Source organism: Topomyia yanbarensis, chromosome 3 (genome assembly GCF_030247195.1).
Source record: "Topomyia yanbarensis strain Yona2022 chromosome 3, ASM3024719v1, whole genome shotgun sequence".
Lineage (NCBI taxonomy): Eukaryota > Metazoa > Arthropoda > Insecta > Diptera > Culicidae > Topomyia > Topomyia yanbarensis.
In genome coordinates, this window is record NC_080672.1 from 69,243,007 (window position 1) to 69,261,882 (window position 18,876).

Here is an 18,876-nt window from a genome sequence, read left to right on the forward strand (position 1 = left end):
GTGCACAGGAATCAAATCATAACCTCTAGTCGTATCGTATCGCCGTCGTTCGTCAGAGTAGGTAGGTACCTACTTCAACGTAGAACTGTAATAAAACATCTACTCACCCATCGGCCATCAGCCGGACTCGTATGGAAGGAACCTGGAAGACGCCATATTAACAAGCGAGTGGTGTAAAACTTGTCAGCGCTATCAAGGCTGGACAAAGTAAAACAAATTAATCCATTAGCGGAGTTTTATTTCGGTCCGGATGATTTCTCCACGTGAACGTTCGGTACGGGTTACAATGTTGTAAATGGTTCCGAGAAGCGACATGATTTTGGGTTACGTAAATTTTTCTTGAACCATTCGTTACTTGTTTATGATAAACAGATTTGAAAAAGATGGATAAGTAATGTCAGAGACATAACCAAAGTGAGGTAGAATAATACGAATGCTCCAATTGTTACTATCTTCTGAAAAGTTCATTCAAAACCAGTTATTACGGTATTTCTTATATAAATACATGTCGAATTTTCCACTGTTGCCAAATAAATAGATTCCTATGCATGATTGATTTGCTTATTTATAAACAGTTCACCGAGAGGGAAGGGGGGACGGGGTGTTTTCCCCCGGGTCCGAAGTTGTGGAGGGGACCCGTTGAACAGTTGAACAGAAGGAATGATTCTGTTAAATATTAGTTTAATAACAATTTATTGGAAAATTCAATTAGAGTTTCAATATTGGTATGATGTGTCCTCCAATTTCTATCATAAAGTTAATCGTACATTACATTATAAAGTTTATACTTCATGAAAGACAATTCAAAAGAAAACTTGGAAGCTTAGAACTCAAAAAACATTTTAACACGCAATGGGCAAAAATACATAAAATCTTTTTTGTAAATTGTGTGTTAAAAAACTGAAATTTGTTTTCTATTTCATATTTTACAACAAATATTTCATGGATTTCGAATAACTATTTAAAAAATTGAGCTAGTTAAAGTAGAAAGTTCTGGGCTCTCGAAAATGATTTTGATTCGTGTTTTACTAAATAATTCCTAATTGTACAAATAGGACTTGTGAAACGAATTCTGATTAAGCATAAGCATAAGCATAAGAGATCGCCCATAGTTGCTACTCCGTTATTGACCAGAACCAAATTAGGTTGCAAAATGTTGATTGGAACATCATGCTTGGGAATAACATGATGAGCCACATTGTACAATCTATTCTGATCCCTGCATGCTGATCAATACCGACGCCGGCCACGTCCGAATGCAGATCTTCTGGGAAAGGAAGGAATGTTAGTCCGATACATGTTGCTACTAGAGACCGAGGAATCCTCTGCATCTCCACATGTATCACGAGAAGGGGAGAGTTGTTAGTAAGTGTGCCAATAGCGTTATCCTGTAATAATTGCTCTGGGCAGCCGGCTGCCGAGAATTTGGGAAATTTATCATTTGTTGTTGGATGAGGTTCGGGAAGGCGGCTGGTTCTATTGGCACATAAAACGGCGGGCGGGAAATTCCGGAACAGACTCTCAGACTTCTGGATCAAATTAACTAGCATCGGATGTAAATTAACGTAACGTAACGTGATCAACATAAATTCACATAACGCGATCACTGGAGGATGGAGCGTAATCTTCAGCACAAATTCAAATAACTTTCACGAAATCGAATTAAACTTTATTGCGTTAGGACTCAAATATATTTTACGATCGAAACTCAGCGGTGGTTGGACCAGGACTGCCATGAAATATATTAAGCGATTATGTGGACACCTCGCGTACCACATCTTGCATACAACTAACTGCTCGAATAGCTATTTAGGCGGTATAGGTTTGTCATCAATTAAGAGTTGCGCCAAATGCTAGGTGCGTTTCCAAAAACTGTTCTACGCAACCGTCATTTGACACAACTACTATGTGAGCCCGAACATCACCCCCACCCTTGAAATATTTACTTTCAACTATAATACATCATATCACTAATACTAACACCTACACCAAACTAAAACTAAATCAATGTAAACGTCAAGCGACTGAAGCCGTCCGCTCATTATCGTGATTTATCGGCCTCATCACACTGGTGTCACGATGCGCTGAACCATTTGCTGCAGACTCGTCGTAGGATTCACAAGGGAGCAAACAAATTTTAGTGATCGGCCGCTTTAGGACGCCGCGAGCGGTTCGTAGTGTTACAACTCTCGTAAGCTGATCCGGTCCTGGATGGATGGAGAGAATTCTCGCGAGCGGCCATTTCACTGGATGCTGAAATTCGTCGACGATAACCACGAGGCGTCCAATACGTAGCTCATTGTTTTCTCCGGTTAATTTTGTGCATTTTTGCATCTCTTGCAGATACTCGCCGCGCCAATGATGCCAAAATTGCTGGAATAGACGCTGCATGGATTGGTAGTGGTTCAATCTGCTCATCTGAACGTCCATTATATTGGTTTCTGGTATGAAGTGCATTGTCGACCCAATTAGAAAATGGGCCGGAGTGAGGCAGGATAAATCGTTCGGATCTTCGGAAAGCGGCACCAATGGTCGAGAATTCATTGCGGCTTCGATTTCTGTCAGGACTGTGTTCAAGTCCTCGAATGACAAACGGGAATTTCTCAACTGGCGGTACATATGATTTTTAGCAACCTTCACTGCAGCTTCCCATAAACCGCCAAAGTTGGGAGCCTTTGGCGGATTTAAGTGCCAATTGATGCCTTCGTTGGCGCAGTGTGACTGAATGGCTTCCCCTTCGTTGCCTCCGAGCCAGTGGTATAGTTGCTCGAGCTCGTTTTTGGCACCCTCGAAGTTCTTGCCGTTGTCCGAGAAGATGTCAGTTGGACGACCTCTCCGGGCAATGAAACGTCGTAGCGCGGCTATAAAGGCTGGCGTGGAGAGGTCGCTTACCAACTCAATGTGAACGGCCTTTGTACTAAAGCAAACAAATATACAAATGTATGCCTTCGCTGCGTTTGCTCTCTTGTGGATAGGTTTCAAATATATTGGACCGGCATAGTCCACTCCACTAGCAGTGAACGGGCGGCTTGGAGTAATTCGAGCTAGAGGTAGTTGCCCCATATATTGACTCGCAGGAACGGGACTCACTCGGGCGCATTGGTAGCACCCTCGGATAACGCTTCTCATTAGGCGTCTTCCATTTATTGGCCAATATTTCTCCCTCATGGCAGCAAGAGTAAGCCGACCGCCACCGTGCATAAGTTTCAGGTGATAGTGTTTAGCGAGGAGGCGGGTATAGGGATGGAAACTTGGTAGAAGGGCTGGGTGTTTATGAATGTAGGGCTGCTCAGACAATCTCAACCTCCCTCCCACTCTTATCGTTCCCTCCGGGTCTACAAAAGGCTTGAGAAGTCGAAGTGAGGAATGCTTGGAAACTGTTCTGTCCTTTGTCAAATCTTTGATCTCCTGCTTGAACACATCATGCTGAGCAATTCGAACGAGAATCGATTGGGCGTTTGTCAACTCCTTGACTGTAAGCGAAATACGTAGAGGTTCATTGGATAACTGCGTCCGGGTTTTCGTGAGACATCTTTGGGCAAACCGGAGACAATAAGCTGTAACGCGAACAAGTCGATTGTGCGATGAAAATCGTGCAAAGTAGGGATTGTGCAGTGGTTCTATTTTGGCGCTAGCAACTACCACCTTTCGTCTTTCTTTTCCATCGCTGGGGTAATCAGGAATGCTCGATGAAGGAAACTGTTCTTGGATGTGGGATAACCAGGCGGGACCATGTTTCCAAACTGCGCTATTTAATAGTTCACTTGTCTCCAAACCCCGTGATACTAGGTCAGCTGGGTTTTGCTTACTAGCAACATGTTTCCATTGCGCTCCGTGGGTAGCAGTCTGAATAGCCGACACTCGATTGGCTATATAGGTTTTCCAGGTGTTTGGTGGAGATTTCAGCCATTGTAATGTAACCATGGAGTCGGACCAAAAAAACGATGAGGCGATGTTGATCTGCAGTGCTTGGATTATCCTGGAATGGAGTTTTGCGGCAAGATCAGCAGCACACAACTCCAGCCTAGGAAGAGTAACCCGCTTGAGCGGTGCTACACGAGATTTTGACGCCAACAGTTGTACTGAAATGTTGCACTGAGTGTTGACGGATCTTGCGTATGTACATGCTCCATAGGCTGTTTCGGAGGCGTCTGCAAACGTGTGTAATTGAATCTCGGCGTTCGGCAGAACGGCATAGCGGCTCACTCTGAAACCAGTTAGCAATGGTAGCTGCTCGGAGTATCGTTTCCATTTCGTAGCTATGTTCTCGGGAACTTCATCATCCCATCCACAGGACTCCAACCACAGGTGTTGCATTAGAATTTTACCGCGTATTATAACTGGAGCGATCAGACCCAAAGGGTCGAAAAGTTGTGAAATTTCGGAAAGTATTGCTCGCTTTGTCAACTTTCCTTTCTGGCTGATGTTAGTATCGAATCTCAATATGTCTCTTTGAGGTTCCCATGAGATGCCGAGAGCTTTGACAGTTTCATTCTTGTCGAACTTCAAAGATGAGTGAGTTCCAATTTCATCCGCCGAAAGGCCCTGTAGAACCTGGAGCTTGTTCGATGTCCACTTTCGCAGAGAAAATCCGCCTTTGGATAACAGTTCATTCAACTCAGATCGTAGTTGTGTTGCTTCTTCCACTGATTGAGCTCCGGCGATGAAATCATCCACGTAAAAGCCTTTACGCAGAGCTGGGCCTCCCAAGGGGTACGACCTTCCTTCGTCGTCGGCAAGCTGTTGGAGGGTTCTAGTTGCAAGAAACGACGAGGAAGCGAGGCCGTAGGTAACTGTTAGAAGTTCGTTAGTTTGTATTGGTTCTTGCCGACAGAAGCGCCATAATATACGTTGGAATGGTGTATCATCGGTATTTAGTTTTACTTGACGGTACATTTTTTCGATGTCCGCGACCAATGCTACAGGATATGTACGAAATCTTAGAATGATTGATAGTAAATCGTCTTGTACTACTGGTCCTACCAGCAGTGCGTCATTAAGAGAGTGACCTGATGACGTCTTGGCTGATCCGTCAAAAACGACGCGAAGCTTTGTTGTCGTGCTTGCCTCTTTAACAACCGGGTGGTGTGGGAGGAAACATTGGTTGGAAACAAATTTGTCGTGGGATGGAACCAGGCGCATATGTCCAAGGGCTATGTACTCATGAAGGAATTTACTATATTCTTTTTGCAGCTGGTCATCGTGGTACAACCTTCGCTCTAGGGATTCAAAACGTCTCTGTGCAGCCGCTTTAGACTCCCCAAGCATTTCTTCGAAGTTGGGGTGGCGGGGAAATCGCACCACGTATCTTCCCTCAGAATCTCTGGCAACATTCGCTGCATATAACTGCTCACAGTTTTGCTCATCGATGGAATAATTGGATTGGTTTGGCAGCTCTTCTGTTTCCCAAAACCGTTCTAGACTTTCCTCGAAGGTAGCAAGTGAAACAGCGGTAACAGAGTGATGCAAAACTTCATGTGAGGGTTGAAATACAGTCGCTGTTCCTGAAACTAACCATCCGAAGACGCTGTCCACTAATGTCGGCAGGGAATTGGAGAGCTCAATTCTTGCAGCTGTTTTAAAACATGAGAAAAAGTGTTCGTTTCCGATATCATATCAATACCGGCTCGTTTGTTGAAATTTGGATCAGCCAAAAATAATTTCTCGGGAAGACACCAGTCATCAATAAGCACGTCACAGGCTGGTAAGTTTGACGTTACCTTTTCCAAAACCAAGAAGTTCACATCCAACGCGAAATCTTCCTTGCGAGACCGGACTTGCGTGGAAACGGATTGAGTTACATGTTGTGGCTGGTTGCCTATTCCCTGAATAAGCACATTCGCCCTTTTTCGCTTTAACCGAAGGATTTGTACCATTCTTTCGGAAATTATGTTTGGCTGCGAACCACAGTCCAGCAAAGCTCGAGCCAAATGTTCCTTCCCATATCGATCGACTACAACCAGAACCACCGTCAGCATTAAAATACTCTTCTCGGCATCAGGCAGCGGTGAATGGTGGCCAGGTTTCGCTAATTTGACGGCAGTTGTCGCGGAAAACACCGAAGATTCATTAATGGGACCATCGCGCGTTTGTGTCGATGTTACTGGGTAACTTCCTGACGATGAAGGGACAGTATTTTGATTAACTCGGCTTAAGTTGTCGGCAAATGCTGAATGGATGAGTGAGTGGTGACGTCTTCTACAAAATCTGCAACTGTACCTGGATGTACAGTTTCTCGCATAGTGATCGGCACGGAAACAATTCAGACACAAGTGATTGGCATTCATTAGACTCATTTTCTCGGCTATCGGGAGCCGTTCGAACTTTGAACACTTTATTAAGGGGTGGTGTTGGTCGCAGACATAGCATTTAAACGGAACATTCTCAGTCGCTCCATGAGACAAAACATTTGCATGAATGGTCTTTTCCGAATCACCAATGCATGCTGAGGATGCGGATGGAATTGCATGGTGTTGATTGACCGAAATCGATTCCAGTACCCGCATGCGACGCTGAAGGAAACCAATTAAACACTTGTAGGTGGGCTTGTCTAAAGTTGATGCGTGATCCTCCCAAGCTGCTAACGTGTCAGCGTGTAAACGTGTGCAAAGAAGATGCTCCAGAATAGTGCTCCATGAATCAACTGGCTCATCCAATTGTCCCAAAATCTTCACATGTCGCTCAAATTCATCAACAATCGCATGCAATGTTGAGGCAGTCTCCCTTGCCATTTCTGTAGTATTAAACAGCGCTTGAAGATGGCGTTTTTTAAGTAAATATTCATTGGAGTATCGGTTGGTTAAAGAGTCCCATGCCAGTTTATAGTTGGCGGCACTAATTCCGATGGATTCAACAATCTGCGCTGCTTCCCCTTTTAAAGCTGCGCGTAGATAATGAAATTTTTGGATATCTGCCACGTCAGGATTCGAGTGTATGAGCGCGGAAAATGTGTCGTGGAAAGCTAGCCAGTCCTTATAATCGCCAGAGAACTCCGGTAACGAGATTGTAGGCAGTTTTAGACCGTGAAGAGCGGAGGTGGACCCTGTGTTTGTGTTGTGAGGGAGATCGTTGTGTGAACTGATAGGAGGAGGGATTTTAGAGCAAAGGAAAGCTTTTATTTTGAAGAGCATAGGCTCAAAATGTGCACGGAAATTTAAATTTCTCACCAGACCTTCATTCGTTTCCTCGCCATCCTCTAATTCCGTCTGTACTTCCTCCAGTGCTTGCCAAAGCATGTTCAAATTTTCCAAGCGTATGGATGCCTCGAGTTTGTCCCGTTCCTCATTGTATCGTTCCATGAACTGCTCGGCGCGGCTCAACGAAGCGAGCAACGTAGTTCTCCTCGTTGTCAATTGTTGCTTGGTCCGAAAGCCTTCCATCGTAGCAAACGCTGATCGGGAATTCACGGTATGTCGGTAATATCTGATAAAATAAAAGACCCGGTAGCACTGGCGGGAGATAATAAGTACTTGGAACGGTCCTCACCTGACCAAGGCGGATATATGCCTTGGATTGTTATAATTGTAATCAGAAGTACAGCGCGGTCCTTGTATTAGCTTGCACACGCCACTGGTGGACTCGGTAGAGGTGAGGCGGTTGATGGCAGCGGGTGCGGTAGGGCAGACCTGACAAACAGATGACCAGGTAGCACTGACAAAATAAATTTAATGGATTGGAAAGACTCTCACCTGACCAAAGCAAGTTTGTGCCTTGTATTTATTTTGTTCCAAATGCTGTGGCGTAGGATGCAACGGTATCAACAGGATACAGGAAGTGCTGGAGAAATACGTAACTACTACTGCTAGCGGAGAAGGCAGCTTGGCTTGGTTCAATTGTTCAGAATTGCAATGGCGAACTGGCGCGGCTTTGCAACGGTTTCGATGGCGCCCAACGGCCAAGAACAATTGATGAATACTTGGAAGATGGCGATCTGTCCTTTAAAGAACCTCAAGAACGCTCGATAGCTTGGTCGTAAGCGCCAAATCCTGGTCACGGCACCAAAATATGTTGGATGAGGTTCGGGAAGGCGGGTGGTTCTACTGGCACATAAAACGGCGGGCGGGAAATTCCGGAACAGACTCTCAGACTTCTGGATCAAATTAACTAGCATCGGATGTAAATTAACGTAACGTAACGTGATCAACATAAATTCACATAACGCGATCACTGGAGGATGGAGCGTAATCTTCAGCACAAATTCAAATAACTTTCACGAAATCGAATTAAACTTTATTGCGTTAGGACTCAAATATATTTTACGATCGAAACTCAGCGGTGGTTGGACCAGGACTGCCATGAAATATATTAAGCGATTATGTGGACACCTCGCGTACCACATCTTGCATACAACTAACTGCTCGAATAGCTATTTAGGCGGTATAGGTTTGTCATCAATTAAGAGTTGCGCCAAATGCTAGGTGCGTTTCCAAAAACTGTTCTACGCCACCGTCATTTGACACAACTACTATGTGAGCCCGAACAGTTGTATTAATACGATTAGCAAAATAAGCATCTTGAACTCCGGATAGCCGGCTTAAAGGAGCACTACTTATATTTTTTAATAATATTCAATCACGCGACGAATTTTTTCGTGGTTTCTATCGTGTCAGTGCTGATTTTACCCGGCGATCGTTTGAATAAAATGAAGAATCTTATACAGAAGGTTCATCAGACTCTTCCATAGGTGTCGCGGAGTTGGTGGATTGGTTGGAAATAGGGTCTAGGATAGTTTATTAGTTTGTAGTTCAGTTAGTTTTCGAGAACACGATCGCTCGAAAAATAAGATCTTGTTTAGTTTTTTGTTCTTTTAAAATCTGGGTAGCCGGCTACCGAGAGTATCCTATGTTTTCTAAACAAAAGCAATTTCACATCCACACAGCCGATCGTGGGAGTATTGCCTAGAAAAGCTAATCTTATCTGTGTAATGGGCCGGATCACTATTTATTGCGACATTATTTAGACTAATTTCGCTAATCCTTCTCTACGATATATTTTTCGGGTTGCAAACTACCGAGTGATAACACGTTATTCAGACAAAGAGTTATGATAGCTCTGGATGTTATAAGTCAACGAAGGTGCTTCCTATTTGTAATATCGGATTGGTTGTGAAATACACGTATACGATTATATCGAACATTGAAGGGAAATACAGAGGATCGTTAACCTGATGCACGGGCTTGTTACCAATAACGGAATTTGAAATTACATTAATTAAAACAGACGCGGCGAATTTTCAGTACGTATTGATCCGCGATCATCGATACTAGTCAAATGAAAGTCTTATTGGAGCTGATTTCCGAACAACATTTACGGTATTGCTTTCTCGGCTAGATCTGTTCGCACGCTCTCATTCTGCTACTATCGGCAGAAGGCTGATAGCTCCCAGTCGTCGCCGGTCTAAGGACCAAATGTCATCAATAGACTTAGACTCGCGTGGAGGCATGAGATAGAATTGAAAGCTAACCAATGAAAATGACAGCAAATCACTTATTCTTCATGCAAACATAACTGAATGTAATTGCCAACCGGTACCCGATCCCTCTCGCGAATTGTCAATTCTCAAACCTTATACATGATTGAAGTCATCATTCCACTCAAATAAGGTCATTTCCCTAAGCACATTGAATGCTCTGTGGATCAGTTCCCAAACCCTAAACAAACATAGAAATTAGTTTGCCAACCGGCAGATACGTGTTCCCTTACAGCGCCATCACATCAACGGACACCCAAAATTTACATGCGACAAAATATTTGCAATCCCAAATATAAAAGATTTAAAACCTCTACTCATTTGCAATAAAATAAGAAAGTAAAAATAAACAGTTGAATATCCAAGGCGGCTCATTTTCAAAGATAGTACCGCCGATGAATCACTTAATAAAAATAGGTGACAAGGGACGCGGACGAAATTGGCTGAGCACCGACTGGCTGGTTTGCCACCTATTTTTCGGGCGAAGAATTTTGGGGCGACTCCTGGCAGTCGCTAGACGCTGGTGAAACGCCAAGTATTTGAATACGTCAATTTTTCTTATTGCCATATTTTTTCACTTTTCGGATTGAATTTTTTTCTCTGAAAAACCATTTTTCACTATTTTTACAATGTACACTGTGTTTCTAGACATTTTCTGTGCACTTTTATTGTCCTTGCATCGGGAATCGACGGCCCGTAATACGAGGAAAAGATATTTTTTTCATTTGCCGGAATTCGATTTTCACAAACTGTCACCACTCGCGTCTGTCGAAAATATGCCGAAAAATGCTTTTATAAGCAACTTCACTTTGTATAATCGTTAAATTGCGCCGTTATTCACACTTTTGATAGCCGGGAGGCAGTAAACTGTTCCGAAAATGATGAAAATTAACTGACTCGAAGGGAGCTCTACGAGAGTCAACCGCTCGCGACGAAGATACACACTCGAATCCTTGTGAAACGAATTCTGATTAACACCAAAAATCAAGAAATAATATGAAAATCCACGAAGAAAGCAATCCATAGTAACTTTTCTTATTCACTTGACATTTTTTATTTAAATACGCCAACCCGAAAGTTTTTGTCATTTTCAACTGACTTTCTCAGTTTAAAGAAACTTTCCCATTTTGCTCACTTTCATATTTGCTTTTTCTGTTTCTTGCTCCATTTCATCTAGGTTTTCTGCATTCAATCTTATTTAACTTTTTTGTATATTTTGCCCCATATTTTCGTTTTTCTATTTTTACCAATTCAATCCCTGTTAAAATCTGTCCCAATTTTTGCACTTGTATTTCGTATTTTATTTGCCCTTTTTTCAATTCTTTTTTTAATTCTTTAATTCTAACGTTTTTTTCCATTTCATCGATCGTTTCATTCGTTTCATTTGTATTTGTTTGTTTAACTTATTTCATTAAATTTATTTAATTTATTTAACTAAACTTTTTTTTTCTATTATTTCTTTGTATTTTTTCATATCTTCCAATTAACTTGTTTTAGTATTTCTCTATCCGCCTTTTTTCATTTTAGGTTTCTCTCATTTACGCAATAATTTTTTTTTTCTATTTCTTTTGTTTTAATTGCTACTATTTTTTTACATTTCAAACATTTTTGCATAGTTTTTATTTTTACGTTTAACTCAGTGGATCCATTTTGTTCATTTCAATATTTGTTTATTGTTGTCTAGTTTTTATATTTTTTGTATTCATTTTTCTTTCTTTTGCCAATAATACTGCACTCCATGTTCATGATGTTTTATTTTTCATTTTATTACTTGCTCGTTTTTCACTATTTTACCTATAGCAAAATATTTTTCTATTTCTTCAATATTTATCTAATTTTCATCATTTCTTTCGTTTAATTTGATTGTTTCAATTTTGCTCTTTCTTCAAATAGTTAAGCACTTTAATTTTTTTAAATTTTTCATACACCATTCGGTTCAGTTCGTCGAGATCGGCAAATGTCTGTGTGTGTATGTATGTGTGTGTTTATGTGTGTGTCATTTAAACTCACACAATTTTCTCAGAGATGGCTGAACCGATTTTCGCATAGTTTCATATGAAAGGTATAACGCTCCCATAAGCTGCTATTGAATTTTTAGTTGATCCAACTTCCGGTTCCGGAGTTACGGGTTGAAGAGTGCGGTCACACAGCAAATTCCCATATACACTGGTACCACCATGATGTTCAAATGATGTAAAACATATTAAAATTGATGTAACATTACTCTACTTTGCGGGACTTGATCACTAATGATCAATCAATGCAGCTTTGACCACATTGGCCACCTACGACGGATCATGACGCCCTCGGGGAACCCGTCAAGTGCCTAAACTAATATCACACCATTTCCCCAACGAATTCTCTACCGATTTTTACAAACTTGATTTCAAATGAAAGATACAGTAATACCATTGACTGCTGCTGAATTTCATTTTGTTCTGACTCTTGCTTCCGGAGTTACAGGGGTGTTAGTAAGGATACACTGGAATTTCCCATATAAATCGGTACAATCGTAATACCTCAGAGGCTAAAAACTATTGAAATGGTCACCAAATTACTTCTTATCGCAGATCTAGATCACTGATTGCCAATCAAACATTCTTTGAATATATTGTCCACTATCGACGATTCCGGAAGTCCGGAATTCCGGGCATATTCCACAAATAAAGTCACATCGGTTCTTCGGTGATGACTGAACCGATTTTCTCAAACCAAGTCTCAAATGGAAGGCAAAATATGCAGCTGAGTATTGCATCAGAGCCCCTCCGTCCCCGCCTTGCCCTTACATCTCCCTCCTTCATCACTACCGTCCCCTTGGACCACCCTCACGCCCGCATTTCCTTCATCCACCCCGTATACCAAAATAAGATGAAGGATTTCTGACACATCCTCCACTCCCACTCTACCAACCCCCCATTCCCTCCACTTTCAAACCCATTCCACCAACATTTCAAAATATAATCACATGAAGATAACATTGAACTCATGCTGATTAAGCTAATTAAATACTATTCTTTTGCCTTTCTCATATAGAAAGGTTACGCAATTGCTCCAAAAACCGACTGTCTAACCGAGGCCCGGAGGGCCGAGTCTCATATAACATTTGACTCAGTTCGCCGAGATCGCAAAATATCTGTGTGTATGCATGTGTGTATGTATGTATGTATGTATGTATGTATGTATGTATGTATGTATGTATGTATGTATGTATGTATGTATGTATGTATGTATGTATGTATGTATGTATGTATGTATGTATGTATGTATGTATGTATGTATGTATGTATGTATGTATGTATGTATGTATGTATGTATGTATGTATGTATGTATGTATGTATGTATGTATGTATGTATGTATGTATGTATGTATGTATGTATGTATGTATGTATGTATGTATGTATGTATGTATGTATGTATGTATGTATGTATGTATGTATGTATGTATGTATGTATGTATGTATGTATGTATGTATGTATGTATGTATGTATGTATGTATGTATGTATGTATGTATGTATGTATGTATGTATGTATGTATGTATGTATGTATGTATGTATGTATGTATGTATGTATGTATGTATGTATGTATGTATGTATGTATGTATGTATGTATGTATGTATGTATGTATGTATGTATGTATGTGTGTATGTGCGGATTTATTAACAAAATGTCCACATCGGTTTCTCGGAGATGGCTGAACCGATTTTTACAAACTAAGATTCAAATGAAAGATATAATATTCCCATAGGTTGCTATTGAATTTGATTTTCAACCGACATCTTGTCCCGGATTACGAGTTGAAGAGTATGGTTACAAAACAAAATTTGTTGATTTGTCCACATCGGTTTCTCGGAATTTTCTGAACCGATTTTGACAAACTTGATTTTAAATGGAAAGTCCATCAGCTGCTGTTGAATTTTAAATGGAAAGTCCATCAGCTGCTGTTGAATTTTAAATGGAAAGTCCATCAGCTGCTGTTGAATTTTGTGTGGATCCGAGTTCTGGTTCCTGAATTACAGGGTGATACGTACTATCACGCAGCAAATCTCGATTCTAACGAATTCTGCGATGAATGTAAAAAGGTGAAATTTTCGCCTTTCTCAATAGAAAGGTATTGCAATTGCTCTGAAAACCGACTATTTAACGCAGGCCCGGAGGGCCGAGTGACATATACCATTCGATTCAGTTCGTCGAGTTCGGCAAATGTCTGTGTGTGTATGTATGTGTGTATGTTACCAAAAATGTCACTCATTTTTCTCAGAGATGGCTGAACCGATTTTGACAAACTTAGTCTCAAATGAAAGGTGCAACGTTCCCGTAGGCTGCTATTGAATTTCTAATTAATCCGACTTCCGGTTCCGGAATTACAGGGTGATGAGTACGAACACGCAGAAAATGTCGATTTTAATAAATTCTGCAATGAATGCATAAAGGTGAAATTTTTTCGAAAATATGACCACAACTGCTTCGATTTGTAGTATTAGGTCACTAACATCCATTCAAAGACTATTTGGCTACATTGGCCACCATAATCGGTTCCGGAAGCCCCGGCGGAAGTATCTAAATTCAGAATAACAGTCACATCGGTTTCTCGGAGATGGCTAGACCGATTCGACTAAACTTGGTCTCAAATGAAAGGTATTGCGTCTCCGTAAATGCCTATTTAATTTCATCCCGATCCGACTTCCGATTCCGGAGTTACAGGTTGTGGCGTGCGATCACATAGCAAATTGTGATTCAAACCGATACTCCGATGAAAGCAAAAAAGGTAAAAATTTCGCTAAAATGTCTCTCAAACAACTTAAATTTGCTGTTCTAGGTCACCGACGGCCAACCAAACTTTCGTTGACTACATTGACCACCATAGACGGTTCCGGAAGTGCCCGGGAAAAGCGGCCATCTTTCAAAATTTACGAATTCACATCAGTTTCCCGGAAATGGTTGGGCCGATTTTCACAAACTTAATCCCAAATGATAGCTATAATATCCCCACAGATGTCTACAAAATTTCGCACGGATCGCTTATATGGTTCCGGAAATATAGACTGAACCGTCCGGTCACATATGAAATTCCCATATAAGCCGGAGCTCAAATTTTTTTTCAAAGGGGGGACCCCATGAAATTTCAGAAATCAAATTCGTATTTTTGATGTCAAACATCTTTAAAATGTATGAAACGTCAAGATTTTATGTCATCACGTAAAAATCGACTGGCTCTTTCTTTCTTTTACAAAATTTTAGAACTCGAATAATGATTTCTTTTCTTAAATATTTGTCATGTTATGTATGATAATAAAATGTAATATTTGAATTTGAAAGTTTTTAATGAATATAAACAACACAAACATTCTCGTGTTCATGATTGAGAAAGGCACAATTGCACCGCTAGGTGGATTAAAACAGGTTTTCTAATAATCAATCTATCATATGTATTTTCAGAGTCGTTAGAAGCATCGTTACCACTTACAACGCACTTTTGTCGGACGATTTTTGCCTTTCTCTTATAGAAAGGTTATGCAATCACTCTGAACATCGTCAACCTAATCCCGACTTACATAGGTTTTCTGTATTTTAACAGGGTCGTAGTTAGGGGGATTCGGTGAGGGGGGCCCCCCCCACATCACTCACCATCCTTCCCTAAACCGCCCTTCGCTCATCAAGTACCCCTCCAGGCGAATAAAATTTTCTAATTCCTCTATAATAAACTTTCCTAGTGGGTCTGAAAAACCTATGAAAAAATTGGTTTGAAATGATTTTGAGTTGAGAGACTAATTTAAAATTCCTTAACATGGTTACTATGATCTCTCCTCGGTTGAATGGAGATAGAGAATTGTGTACAAAGCGTATTTTTGCATGTCCTTGAATGTAAATTCAAGTGAATTGCGACGCTCCTTTTATTGTGCATCTTGTGAGATGTAAATATGTTTAAGTGTGTAGACATGATAAAGGAATCCCGAAATCAAGGAGTCCGGAATTCCCGGATTTTTTGATTCATGGATTATAGAATTCCAAATGACTTGAATTGCGGAATTCCTAGTGCTCTAGAGTCGTAATTTTTCTGAAACTTTTGTATGGAGATAATTTTACAATACTGTTTCACCCCAAAGTAGGCAATCCTTGTATCATTCCTTAAAGTACAGTAAAGGATCATTGTTGCGATTAATTTCTGATATCTTTTTAAAACAAAATCGTTTTACCACCAATATCATAGCATTCGGTTCTCCCATCAAAAACTATTCCAGCCCAACGATTGTGGCACTCTCCACAGTTCGAGTTCTCATTTCGGAGAGGATTGTTTACTTTTATTTAAACACTGGCAGTGCTCATAAATTAAATCATAAAAATTTATTTGACCAATAAATTTATGAAAACAGAATCATCATAAAAGCACTTGGAAGGCAAAAGTCACTGAAACTGCCTGGCGAAAACAGAGACTTCCAGCGAACCTGGGCAGCGATGGAAATAATCTACACACTGCAAAAGTCCTCACCACAAAATCATAAATATCCCCAGTTTTCTCCCCATCGAATCCGAAAACGCTATTAACAGAAATATTGGCCTTAATTGATTAGAATGTGGTAAGCTGGACCCAGCTTGGTCCCGCGAGCATCACCGGAGCAATGCTAACACGTTCGCTCGCATGGGCATTAATTAATTGATTTAGCTAGAAATTAGCATAAAAATGTAATGAAGCGTTCCTTTTCTCGCGGTCCGAACACCGAAAGACAAACAATTTCCTAGATAATCTGGACTCGTGGTGGTGATGATGATGATGATGTTGTTGGGAAACCAAAGCTCACGAGCACGAATGCCCTGCTCTGCCAGGCTCGCTGGAGAGCAAATTTATTTGTTTCTAGTGAATTATTGCTTTCGAATGAGTTTCGGGACTGCGCAGACTTTACCTTCAACTCCGTGTTGGTGGACGATCAGCTCTCCTCATACCGAAGCAGCGAACGGAGCGCACGAATCTCAGCGAGCGCGGAAGAAGAACGAGGAACCTGATTATTGCTGTTTTATTTCTTAATTTGTTGATTTAGCTGGTCTGCTTTTAGTGGCATTCCAGGGAACCGAACGAACACTGTGGCTGGCCAGCAATCTGAAATAAATAATTAAGAAGTTAAATTTCAACACCTCACCACCACCTAATACCACAGGGCGTTGGAAGCAGCGAACGAAGGCGACACCATCAGCAGCAGCTCGGGATCAGATCGAGTTCGTGAGTCATTCCTACCTGCGCCTAAATTAGGTTCCCTGAAGAAGCTAATGTGTTTAAGCCTTGAGCCTCCGAGAAACGGCACCTATCCTTTTCCGCTTTTGGCTGGCTTTGCGTCTGCAGGCGTGATCGAAGGTGTTCGAAAAAGAGCACCACATCGAAATGGGTCCGTCCTCTCGGACGGGTCGAGCTCGGGTCCGGTCGGGTGGAGACGGGATGCTTTTGTGTTTTTATATTTATTTAGATAGTGATAACGATTGCTGTTCAACATGTAGCATGTAACCCATAGAGTGAAGCAGGGAAATTAATATGGTCATTCTGTACGATTCCGGAGTAGGGGTGTCTCCGTAAAAGAAGCTACCTAACGAATGGGTAAATAAAATTAGAGCGACGGTTGTCGTAATCATTGAACGCACCACCCCTTGTCTGGTCGTACTACAAGTAAGGCAGCAAACCTGAGAAAGCTATTAAAAATTAAGAAATAAACTTAATACCCATTCCGAGCCGGGTAAAGTTTCTGTTTTAGTCCAAAACTCTTAAAACAACATTGGTATAAATTTACGTCGCATTCGGTTGCCGGCGTTGGCTTATGTTGGGGAGACTGGCCAACGAAGGAAGATTCCTCATGTGGTTTGTATTTGCCAACCGGGCTAGCCACGGTGTGAGCAGGGGAGTAGAGCTCTGCGAGCAACTGTTAATGAGCCAATAAAAATTCTATTAGTGTTTAATAATCTTAAATCGTGCGCTCGACGCGATGAGTACCTTTTTACACTTTTCCACTGCAAGACGATTATCTGCTGGAGAGATTTTCTAGCAAAAGTCTATCCAGATGGGATAGTGTTGCACACCGTAGTGTTGCATGCATTTCGTCCCATATCCCGACCGGTGTGTGCCGGGGCTCTAATTTACAAAAAAAAACCTTCAACCACTTCAGCTACGAACATGACACCTATGAATCCTTCAATGAACACGTTGTCAGCCAAGCATGATCGATTTTATAGGTGTGGGACTACATTAATTTTCGATTCCAGGAAAAACCGCAAGCGCAACCTTCCTCGTCAAGCCAACCGATGGGAAGCCAAACACCGGCGTCATAATCTTGATTCACTCGGGTGGCTTTTTTTTTGTTTTGTACCCGCTCCAGTCCCTCATTGCAGACAGCTGATTCCGTAGTCTGCCGTCTGCGAAATCAATGTGGCCATTGGCTTTTGTTGGCCTTTAAAGAGAGTAAATTTAAGAAATCAGATTCCCTGATACGGCCTGTACTACTTAAACCAATTAACACCCTTGGCTGAGGTTCAGTTTTGCTTGAGTGGGTCTCGCAAAGGTTGCGGTTTGATGCTTTGGAGTCGAATTTGGCTTCGGAGAGTGTGGCGTGATGTTTCGATGGAGACTGGGTCAACCGGGATTGGCGTCTGGTTCGGGAGAATGGTCGTTACGTGATGAGATCGATGGGCAAGGTGCTTTCTAAAACAGTAATAGTGATGCGAAGCCTTCATAGTGCTGCCAAACCTCAGATTAGGTACATATAGACTGTCGCTTCGCAATCGAAATTAAGATCAATAACCTTATGAACGAAAAGCGCATGCAATACGCTCCGTAGAAGAATGAAAAGAAACACCATACTGATGATTAACAGGGAAAATTACCTTTCTTTTAAATATTCACAATCATTGATATTTCAACACTTATTCATATCAAAAGTATAAAAAATTTCTAGAAAATTCACTATGCTATATTGGCCATATTGCTTCGTGGAGAACAATAAACACTATTTTTTCTCCATTAGGAAGAAAATTGTTTAATCTTTGCGCGGGAAGATAACAGATCTTATAACTAGAATACACGGAAAGAATGAAATCAGCTGTGCGGCTAATTACTGTTTCTGTTTTCAGATTAGTTAAATTTAAGAAGAAAACAGAGAAAATAATAATCAATTCAGTTGATATTCAACTCAAACTTTTCTAAAAATTTATTTTTAAGGGAAGGATTCAGTTGCATGACATCCAGGACACAAACCAGCAAAACAAAAACTAAGAAAGAAATTTGTCCTATGAACTATGTATTTGGTTGAAATCAGGAATTCGAATGCTGCTTTCAACTTCGTTGTGCAAAAAGAGCCAGCACAACGAAAAACAGAAATCTCTGGCGGGTTTTTAACCAAAACCAACGCTGAAAATAGCAGACATTC

The 18,876-nt window shown here is 41.1% G+C and overlaps 1 protein-coding gene across 1 annotated transcript; it reads right to left on the minus strand.

Annotated features, from left to right (window-relative positions):
- Positions 1-2,016: 2,016 nt before the first annotated feature.
- Positions 2,017-6,241, minus strand: LOC131686975 (uncharacterized). The gene is made up of 3 exons (XM_058971008.1): positions 6,220-6,241; positions 5,624-6,115; positions 2,017-5,573 (listed from the first exon to the last, which is right to left on the minus strand). The coding sequence occupies exons 1-3, from the start codon at positions 6,239-6,241 to the stop codon at positions 2,017-2,019; spliced, it is 4,071 nt and encodes a 1,356-aa protein (XP_058826991.1).
- Positions 6,242-18,876: the final 12,635 nt, after the last annotated feature.

Bases quoted from the DNA above. Each gene is read 5' to 3' on its own strand.
- LOC131686975 (XM_058971008.1), bottom strand. From the start codon at position 6,241: ATGCGAGAAACTGTACATCCAG. The intron at 6,116-6,219 runs GTACAGTTGCAG...CTTCATCGTCAG, and splicing joins GCGAGAAACTGTACATCCAG to GAAGTTACCCAGTAACATCG. The intron at 5,574-5,623 runs GTATTGATATGA...GTTTTAAAACAG, and splicing joins AAATTTCAACAAACGAGCCG to CTGCAAGAATTGAGCTCTCC.